The sequence below is a fragment of the Salmo trutta genome, chromosome 20, assembly GCF_901001165.1.
Source record: "Salmo trutta chromosome 20, fSalTru1.1, whole genome shotgun sequence".
NCBI classification, from domain to species: domain Eukaryota; kingdom Metazoa; phylum Chordata; class Actinopteri; order Salmoniformes; family Salmonidae; genus Salmo; species Salmo trutta.
Genome location: NC_042976.1, coordinates 26,274,941 through 26,285,551, shown reverse-complemented (window position 1 = coordinate 26,285,551; position 10,611 = coordinate 26,274,941). Strand labels below are relative to the sequence as shown.

The following is a 10,611-nucleotide window of genomic DNA, read 5'->3' as shown; positions in this document are numbered from 1 at the left end:
TTTTATCCAGGGTTCCCAGTAGTTATGAGCGCACTGAAGTCGGAAGTCGGAGTTTTCCGAGTTACCAGATGTTTTGAATGCGACAACTGTTCACGTGTATGTTGTTGGAAACAAGACTGGCTATCCCACAATGCAAAGTTTGTTACGTAATTGAAAGCGTTAGATTTGGGTCACGTGCTTCGCCGGATGAGCGGCAAATGCTGAACACAATTTGTTGCGGAAAGTAGATGCAGATGATTGAGAACTTTATATGAGACTTGTATAACCTTATATATAACCACATCAACTTATATGAACCATTTTGGTATTTGGCCTTAAAACACCTCACCCATCTTCTACGCAGGCGACATGAATCAAGGGCACCTTGATAGCTAACTATTTGACAAACTTTTGCCCCGTAACTGCAGGTAAGCATCACCGGTTTATCTTTCATAGTTGTATCGCGAAGTCACGTAGCTAGCTAGTTAACTGCATGTTTGTTCGGTGCAATTTTGGGGTTTAGTGCAAATAAGTTAACTAGCTAACGTTACAGTAACTGGCTACAATAACTACAGTACAGCAGCTGAGCATTTCAGTCAGCTGATTAAGCTAGCTAGCTAGACAAGCTAAACTCAACTAGTGTCATGTGCATATACTTTTCAGGTGACGAAGAGGGGACACATATGACACCTGCTGAACTCATCCTACTGTGGATAAAAGTACCACAATGACACATGACAGTCCCAACCAACACACGAAGCTGCTGTCCTTCCATGGTGATATTCTCACATTTCAGTGCAAACTCCCCAATCCCAGAGATGGCGAAAGTCGAAGAAGATCAGAATTGGCTTTCAGCAGACTGACATTTCAACAGGATGGCTGCACTTTCTTAAAGGGGAGTGGTGGTATGGCCGTCATCAACAGAAAGAGTTCATCTGATGTTGATATAGTGGCATGCACCTTTGCCCTACATGTGACAAACAGAGTCACTTCGCCATGCATTTTACTGATACAGAGCAAGAAGGGAGATGTCTTCAAGTACAGCCTTCTCACTCTGAGCAGCTCAAATAGATTAGAGCCACATATGGAGTTTAAACTGCCATACCGAATGAAAGACAATGTTACTATCTTGCAAGGCCCTACTGTATTATGGTGCCATGCAGGTATTGTCTTCTACACATCACTGCAGGCAGGTGAAGTTAGACAAATACCTATCAATCTCTCTCTGAATTGTATTGGTGAGTTTCCCCTCAACAAAAGAAAAATATTCTTACTAGGTTACCAAACACAATCAAAAGAATGCCTGAAAGATCAGTTGGACGCTCCAGGCGGGAGCAAAACCATGGGGTATTTTGTAGAGGATGGACAAGTATTTAATGCAGATCTGATCTTACCTCATGCTTATAGTTCCATCACACAGTGTGTATTTGTGATCTCAGCTGAAGAGGTGAACAGTGTGTTGAAATCAACTGTGGTGGCAGCGACCAGTAAAAAGCAGTTGGTGTATTTTGAGAACGGTATTCCCAGAGAGGTATGTCTGCTTCCCTTTGAAGAACCTCAACACATTCAGATGGTGAACACTGGACGCAATGGATGTCTGTTTGCCATCTATTTCAACGATGGACATGTCTGTGCAGTGTGGAAAGATACTTTTCAGGTATTGTTATGCTATTTTGGGTGCGCTACCATGCTTACTGTATAATTCTCATGGCCCTGTTCTGTCTCCCACAGGTAGCATCATGCTGGTCAGGTGTGAGCTCCCTACATGTGGATGACTTTTTGAGCTGTGGAACAGATCAGATGCTGCTGGTCTTTGGAAGCCAGAGCCCTCCTGTGGATCCAGTGGATCTTTTCCTCATCACAGATCTCTGCGGGACAACCTATTCTGTGAGACACTACTATTTGTTTTTCTTTACCAGTTTTTTTTACATTTACATTTTAGTCATTTAGCAGACACTCTTATCCAGAGCGACTTACAGTAGTGAATGCATACATTTCATACATTTTATAACACCCAACTTATACCCCTAAATGTTGTATGTAACAAGGTTCATATCAGGTGTTTTGTTAACCAAATGCCTAAAGGTACACTTCTGATCTTTAAAGATTGTTGTATGTTTCAGCATGGACAGGAGAGCAGTGAAGGACAGCAGGCATCTAACACAGCTCAGGAGAACTACCTCCTAACTGTCCAAGCTCTACAGTCCAGACTACAGGTATATTATTACATTCAGGAGAACAACATCACAGCTGTTATTCTGTAGTTGTGTATTTGGGTGCTAATGAGAACAATGCATCAATTATTAAACAGTTGTCATGTTTGGAGTGTATTGTCCAGATGCAACGATATTCCAGTTTATCCAACATGTTGCTATTTTCCCCTATGTTGTGTTTCTTTAGAGTGGCCTGACCTTGCTCCAGGATCTTCAGAGAGATGTGAGGGTGAAGGAGAGGGTTCTACGCCAGTCAGTCCAAGCCCTCACAGACCTGGTCTCAGGAAGAGAACACATTCTCACCCAGACAGAGCAGGTGATTGTCATGCTTACCTTTCTTACATTATGCTTACCTTTCTTACATTATTATCATGATCTTTCTCACATTACCATGATCTTTCTTACATGACAATTCGATATATGCCAGATGTATGTAACTGTTATCATATTGGTGTTGATGGTAGTCTTTGATCCTCTCTAACAGGAAGGCCTTGTTTCTCTATGGGATGATGAGCCAGAGGACGAGACCATTCATGAGAAGAGGCAGGTTATGCCAGTGGTGCCACCACCTCTAGTGGACAATCTTTGGCACCGTGTCATTGAAGACCGCTTGATTGTGGGCGTGATACTATCCACAGAGAGTGCCATGTAAATATACTTCTCTCTCTATATCAGTTGATATTTTCACTGTCAAGTGAGGTCGTTTGAGCCCTATGAACATTGCATCTTATTTTCCTCAGTTATGTATCATTGAAAATCAATTGTTAGTAGTGAATTTTGGCGCTTCTAATTTTATTGATATCTTCTTAATTTTATGGAGCTGAGGGCATGTCTATGGTAATGATAGCGGCAGTGTTAAAGTAATGATAGTATGTGTTAATGGGTTCAGTCAAGCATGGTTCCTGCCTGGTGAAAGCCACTTACCAGATGTTACATCCCACAGTGGCTGACCAGATTTCTTTACCTACCAACAAGAGCAATTCTCCAAACCAAAAGACAGAGATCAAAAAAACTACCAGAATATTGATCTTTAAATCCACTCACTTAAATCACACCCAAAAGATGTTTCCCCTCTGGACATTTGTCACACTAACTAGGTTTCAATCCAATTGGTGACAAATATTGTAAAATCTGCATATGCGCAAAACAATATGCGCATTTTCCCATCAAAGATGTGTCTTCATCCAATTTACTTTTTGCGGACAAAAGGCAGTGATGACTTAATGCACATAAATTACTTTTGCGGTTAAATTCCCATGTACCGAGAGAGAGAAAAAAAGGGTTTACATTGCATTTTCAATTCTACTGATGGGTTTTGTCACAAAAATGTTTGCCTTTTTAAATAGCGAATGTTCCCACTCTGGCCATGGCACGTGCGCTCTAGCAACAGCTTGCACATTTAGTGCAGGTATGGCCTACATCAGTGGTTCCAAACCTTTGTCCGTTACCGTACCACCAACTGAAGTTTGCTCTGCTAGGGGTTACCCCCTCGTATTTTACCAGTAGTCCTATGGTCTCGAATCTTCTTAAGTACCCCTTGGTTGGGAATCTCTGACCTACATGATGAGATTATTATTATTATTATTATTATGTCAAACGACAGCCAAGCATAGATCATAATGTCACCAGAATATTGGAAAAGAGCATCAAGCTCATCGCTGTGAACTTTCACCACCCTGTGAACTTCACAATTTATTTCATCTGTAGCTTAATAAACTGCATGCTTTCCTGAGTTGTAGTGAGAGGACTACACAACTTATCGCGTGACTCCAATTTTACTTCGATATGATGGTTATTTTATCAATATGTGCGCATAAAGATGTTTCCACCACCATTTCTCGCAAAATGAATTGTACCGACACAAAAAGATTCCATCTTGTCTAGCGTATGCTGGTTTGTCGACACTCGAATAAAAAGTGAGATGGAAACCTGGTTAATATCGCAGAACATATTAAGCTTAGATCATGATTGCATTGATGAGGACATATAGCAAACAAACGTAACATCAAATGCTGTTTATGCCTGTGAAGTGCACTCAAAGCAAGACTGAAGGTGATATCAATAATGTCTTCCCTTCCACCCAGTTGCCTTGCCTCAGCCTCCTGTAGAAGAGCTACTATTAGGAGCCAGTCTTACTCTCTCGGGCGATAACTCTCCAGACTTTGAGAAATTACTCTACAGCAGCCACATGCCTATCTGGTCACCATGGCAACATACTCGCCAACAGCCCTCAGAGCGGTTTCTGTGGGAGCGCAGAGCAATCAAGAGTCCAAGTTGCGCCACCTGTTCTGTTTTAACTTGGGCGCATGTCTTGAGGATGGAGAATATCATCCTTATGGTGAAATTGCTTGGGGGCCCTCAGTGCTGCTGCTGTGGGTTAACATGGCACTGGTACAGCTCAAGTAGTACATAGGCTCTCCAGACTGTTTGAGATCACTCATCTGTTTGTTCTTTCATGCGTTCTTTTGGTCTTTCATTTATTCGCTCACTCACTTCATTAATGCTAAATGTATTTGATTCCCTGTGCGGCAGACTACTGTGTCCAAGTGATTGTTACTGACGTGTTATACACTGAACAATATTATAAACGCAACATATAGATTGTTGGTCCCTTGTTTCATGAGCTGAAATTAAAGGTCCCAGAAATGTTCCATACACACGAGAAGCTTATTTCTCGAAAATATTGTGCACATCCCTGTTAGTGAGTGTTTCTCCTTTGTCAAGATAATCCATCCACCTGACAGGTGTGGCATATGAAGAAGCTGATTAAACAGAATTATCATTACACAGGTGCACCTCGTGCTGGGGACAGTAAAAGGACACTGATGTGCAGTTTTGTCACACAACATAATGCTACAGATGTCTCAAGTTTTAAGGGAGCGTGCAATTGGCATTCTGACTGCAGGAATGCCCACCAGAATTGTTGCCAGAGAATTTAATGTTAATTTCTCTACCATAAGCCGCCTCAACATTGTTTTAGAGAACTTAGCAGTACGTCTAACCGGCCTCACAACCGTAGACCACGTGTATGGCGTCATGTGGGCGAGCGGTTTGCTGATGTCAACGTTGTGAAGAGTGCCCTATGGTGGGGTCATGGTATGGGCAGGCGTAAGCTACGAACTCAATTGCATTTTATCAATGGCAATTTTAATGCACAGAAATACCATGACGAGATCCTGAGGCTCATTGTGAGGCCCGTTTCTTTTAAGGTATCTGTGACCAACAGATGCATATCTGTATTCCCAGTCATTTGAAATCCATAGATTAGGGGCCTAATGAATTTATTTCAATTTACTGATTTCCTCATATGAACTGTAACTTCGTAAAATATTTGATATTGTTGCCTTTTTTTAAATATTTTTGTTCAGTATATATTTTTTTCCAGCTCAGCGGAGAGTGTTACTTTATCCATCCTGAGAGAGAGAGGCCAGAGCCAGACGCCTGCGGTCATCCAGACCCACAGCCAAGCGTCCTGGTTCCCCACACCCAGCCCCTCCACACCCAGCCCCCCGTCTCCCTGCTCTCACACAGAGCCAGCGGCTAAGAGGAGCAGGCGGGCCGGTGCCAGCGGAGCTCGTGCCACACACCGACTGGCAGTGACCGCTGTGACTGACCTGACCCCTCTGCTGACCTCTGGCAGTGTCAAATGCCCCATTATGCTCCATTATGTCCACAGACAGGGATCTTCGGCCTCTGTAACTGCTCCAGGACCAACAGTGGTCCAGTGTGGTCAAATCCAAGTTGATATTCAGGTCAAACACCACCCCCAGCTGATGACCAACAGTCAGCTCACAACAGGTAAAACTGTGACACTTCATATCAGTGGACGGTCAATAAGTAAGAGCTCTGTAACTCCCTGTATGATAATTGGTAGTCGTTTGTGTATGCAGTTACATACAGTATGTGGACATCTTCACATGTCTTTTCTTAATAGTATAATAGTGTTGCTTACTCATTGAATAAACAGTTAATAGAGTATGTAGTGTGTTCACTATTCTATTGCATTCTATTTTCTTTCCTGTCTCTCTAGATGAGGCTAGAGAAGACCTGCTTAGCCTATTGGCTGTGCTGGATGCCTGGACCTTCCTGATCCACTCCCCTGACCACACGCTGTGTGATGTGGCTGGCTGGATCCAGACAAGCATGCCCTGTGAGAGGCTAGAGATCAGCCCACACTACTTACTGGCCAATCCTGCTGGGCCATCTGCTGTCATGCTATTTCACTGGCAGCACAAAACACCTTTCCAGGGAGAATTATCCGTCCACTGCAGGTAGCTAATCTTTGCTTACAATGCCGTTTGATATGTTCAACGAATTAGGAAATGATCCACGAGTGATTAAATTACTTAGTGGTGGGCCATGCATGAATGTTCCTTAATCCAAATATACTGGAACATTTAATGGCGCTGTAATACTTCAATGGTATTGTGCGCTTCGATACAGATAAAACGCAAATAATATTTATATCTCATGATATTTACTTAATTGTTCACCTGTAGCCAGTTCAAGGTGCTGCAGTTCCTCGACTCCCTGTTTGGTTTCCTGCCAGCATCCTGCTCCATCCTGCCCCTCAGACAGCGGGGAGGAGACGGGACGGCACCACGACTGGCCCATTCCCTGGAGAAAGAGGTACTGTCACTCAAACAGGGCGTGTCGTCTTTGCTCCATGGCGAGGAAGAGGAGATGGAGGAGGGGAAGAAGAGCAGTGGAGTGAAGAAGATGGAGCCCCCTGATCCAGGCTCTGCTGAGGGACTCCAGAGGTGCAGGGTGGAGTGGCAGCGGGACAGGGAGAGGAGCAGGAGGCTGTTGAGCCCCCTGGTGGGCGTGGAGCGCTATCGCAGGTTGACCCAGAGCCTAACCCAGGTACAGCTGGAAGGAGATGTAGCCGCCCTCCTAGAGACACAGACACTAATTTAGCCTTGCAATGCATTGACATGCACACTCAGTGGCCAGCCCAAATTCTTCGGTTCATGGGAACGTAGCTCAATTGGTATCAAGGGACATAACGGGTGCCAGGAAAACATTCCCCACACCATTATGCCACCAGCCTGTACCGTTGACACCAGGCAGGATGGGACCATGGACTCATGCTATTTACGCCAAATCCTGACCCTGCCATCAGCATGACGCCACAGGAACCGGGATTAGTCGGACCAGGCAATGTTCTTCCACTCTTCAGTTGTCCAGTGTTGGTGATCGAGTGCCCACTGGAGCCACTTCTTGTTTTTAGATGATCGGAGAGGAACCCGGTATGGTCGTCTGCTGCAATGGCCCATCTGTGAAGAGGACCGACGAGTTGTGCATTCCGAGATGCCGTTGTACTGCGCACGTGACTCACTGTCTGTAGGAGCGGACCATTTTTGTGAATGGGGTGGTGTACCTAATAAACTGGCCGCAGTGCAGTGTAGTTACTTTTTATTTCTATGCCTTCTACAGGATTGTATGGTTACCTTCTTTTGGTTTCTAATATTCTGTATGTTCCTTTTATCAATGAAATGTTGAGATTCAGTCCAGATGATCACTGTCTTATGCCATGTTGAACTGAGTGCTACCTTATGCATTGTCATTGGTAATGAGAAGTTACAAACCTGAGATGCAGTTCACCCTGTAGGTTACTGTAATTATTATGTTAATCTCTCATACTGTAAACCTGCCTGTACCTATAGTTCCTCAGATGTACGGTCCATTAAAAAAAGTATTCATACGCCTCGACTTATTCCACATTTTGTTACAGCCTGAATTCAAAATTGTTTTGTTTCATCCATCTACACACAATACTCTATAATGACAAAGTGAAAATGTTCTGAGAAATTGTTTCAAATGTATTAAATGAAATACAGAAATCTCATTTACCTAAGTATCTCTCTTACTCAATACATGTTAGAATCACCTTTGGCAGTGACTACATCTGTGAGTCTCTCTGCGTAAGTCTCTAAGAGCTTTCCACACCTGGTATGTACAATATCTGCCCATTTTATTATTATTTAAATTCTTCAAGCTTGTTCTTTAAGTCAGCATTGATGGGGTGGAGCATTGCTCTCTACAGTAGTTTCTGTTTCGAGAAGGGGCTCAGCCTAATCGGTTATGGCGCTTCACAAGTAAATAGTTTCACTTCCTTTTATTAGCACCTCAAAACCAATGGTGCTTTATTTCTACTGAAGTAGCAGAACAGCAGCATACAGTGCCTTCAGAAAGTATTCACACCCCTTTGTGATTATTTTTTTTGTTAGAGCCTGAATTTAAAATGGACAAAATAAATAAACATCTCATCCATCTAAACACAATATCCCATAATGACAGTTTAAAAAATATATATATTTCAAATGTTTCTCACTAACATAAGAATTCACACCCCTGAGTCAATGCATGTTAGAATAACCTTTGGCAGTAATTACAGCTTTGAGTCTTTCTGGCTAGGTCTCTAAGAGATTTGCACATCTGGATTGTACAATTATTGCCCATTATTTTCAAAATTCTTCAAGCTCTGTCAAATTTGTTGTAGGTCATTGCTAGACAATTTTCAAGTCTTAACAGATTTTCAAGCAGATTTAAGTCAAAACTGTAACTCGCCCACTCAGGATCATTTGCTGTCTTCTTGGTATGCAACTCGTGTAGATTTGCCCTTGTGTTTTAGGTTACTATCCTTCTGAAAGGTCAATTCATCTCCCAGTGGTACAGCACACTGAACCAGGCTTTCCTGTATAATATTGGCTGTGCTTAGCTCCATTTTCTTTTTTGCTCCTGAACTCCCTAGTCCTTAATGATTACAAGCATACCCATAACATGATGCAGCCACCACTATGCTTGAAAATATGGAGAGTGGTACTCAGTAATGTTGTATTGGATTTGCCCCAAACATGACACTGTATTCAGGACAAAAAGTGAATTCTTTTGCCACTTTTTGTCCAGTAATACTTTAGTGCCTTATTGCAATATTTGTATTCTGTATCATCTTCCTTTTCACGCTGTCAATTATGTTAGTATTGTGGAGTAACTACAATGTTGTTGATCCATCCTCAGCCATTTAAACTCTGTAACTGTTTTAAAGTTACCATTGGCCTCATGGTGAAATCCCTGAGCTGTTTCCTTCCTCTCCAGCAACTGAGTTAGGAAGGATGCCTGTATCTTTGTAGTGACTGGGTGTATTGATACACCCTCCAAAGGGAGATTCTCAAAGGGAGATTCAATGTCTGCTTTTTTTGTTTGTGAGGCATTGGAAAACATCCGTGGTCTTAGTTTGAAATTCACTGCTCGACTGAGGGACATTACAATTATCTGTATGTGTGGGGTACAGAGAGGAGGTAGTCATTCAAAAATCATGTTAAACACTATTATTACGCACAGTGAGTCCATACACCTTATGACTTAAGCTAGTTTTTATTCCTGAACTTATTTAGGTTTGCCATAAGAGGTTGAATAAGTACTTATTCTCCTTTTTTGTTTTTAATTATTTTGTAAAATAAAAATTTAAAAAAAATGTCTAAACAATATTCCACTTTGACATTATGGGGTAGTGTCTGTGGGCCAGTGACATATATGTTTAGTCCCTTTCAAATTCAGGCTGTAGCACAGCAAAATGTGGAAAAAGTTGAGTTGTGTGAATACGTTCTGAAGGCACTGTATGAATGTGTGCGCGTGTGAATGCATGTCTCCCTTGGACCACCTTCTGTGCTTCACACCTCTAATCTGTGTGTAATAGCTACTCCTCTCTCCCCTCAGACCGGCAGCCTGTGAAACGCTGCTGCTGCTGCTGTGCCCACTGGGAGAGACGAACTTCTTACTCTGATCTGAAGTGTGAAACACTGTGTGTTCAGAATGAAACTTTAGGAGGTAACGAGATGGCAAAGGTCTACACCTGCCTCCCTGGTTAGTAGCTGAGAAAGCTTTGTGTCTCTTCCCTTTATGGCTCAGCTATGTTTTCTGTAAGATGCTATAAAATAAACCCATCTTGGATATTGTCTTGTCTTGACCAAATATAGTACAGTTACTATGTGTGCTCAAACAGCAGCTTTCCTATGAGTCCTCATCCCAGGCTGTTTGACTAAAGGTGTCTGCTAAGACGGATGGTGTAGTTCTACCAGGTTTTTGGCCCCTAGTTTTGTGAAGTTCACCCCTGGAGGACCCTAGGATGGGGATGTGCCGTTTTGGTTCTCGTAAAGTCAGGAGCTGCTGTGTCGCAATCTGTCTGTGGCACACTGTCTGACCAGAGAAATTCTACTTTTCTCTCTCTTTCACCACCATGCTATCTGTGCTCCAATGCCTAAGGCTGTTATTGGATCCAGGGCTCTTGGACTCACTGTCACAATACTTTTTGTCTAGAAAACATACTTGGACAACATTGTTGTAGGCACTGTTTGTTTTCATTGTCATGGGATTCTTTGCAAAATAATAAAAATAAAAAGCCATGCAATTCAAATGA

At 42.6% G+C, this 10,611-nt stretch overlaps 1 protein-coding gene across 4 annotated transcripts; it reads left to right on the top strand.

Moving 5' to 3' along the window:
- The first annotated feature begins 168 nt into the window (after window positions 1-168).
- fancb (FA complementation group B) lies at window positions 169-10,611 on the top strand. 4 transcript variants are annotated; one of them, XM_029702732.1, is made up of 9 exons: window positions 169-407; window positions 643-1,636; window positions 1,711-1,866; window positions 2,103-2,195; window positions 2,380-2,508; window positions 2,677-2,840; window positions 5,578-5,990; window positions 6,223-6,463; window positions 6,692-7,896. In XM_029702732.1, the coding sequence occupies exons 2-9, from the start codon at window positions 707-709 to the stop codon at window positions 7,107-7,109; spliced, it is 2,544 nt and encodes an 847-aa protein (XP_029558592.1). In that variant the 5' UTR covers window positions 169-407; window positions 643-706; the 3' UTR covers window positions 7,110-7,896. The 4 variants fall into 4 exon arrangements, with proteins under 4 accessions (XP_029558592.1, XP_029558593.1, XP_029558595.1 ...); XM_029702733.1 differs by lacking the exon at window positions 643-1,636; XM_029702735.1 differs by lacking the exons at window positions 5,578-5,990; window positions 6,223-6,463; window positions 6,692-7,896 and adding an exon at window positions 9,912-10,611.

Excerpts from the sequence above, each read along its gene's own strand:
- fancb (XM_029702732.1), top strand. The coding sequence starts at position 707 with ATGACACATGACAGTCCCAACCAACACACGAAGCTGCTGTCCTTCCAT. Across the intron at positions 1,867-2,102 it reads TCTGCGGGACAACCTATTCT|CATGGACAGGAGAGCAGTGA; the intron begins GTGAGACACTAC and ends TGTATGTTTCAG. Across the intron at positions 2,196-2,379 it reads CTCTACAGTCCAGACTACAG|AGTGGCCTGACCTTGCTCCA; the intron begins GTATATTATTAC and ends GTGTTTCTTTAG.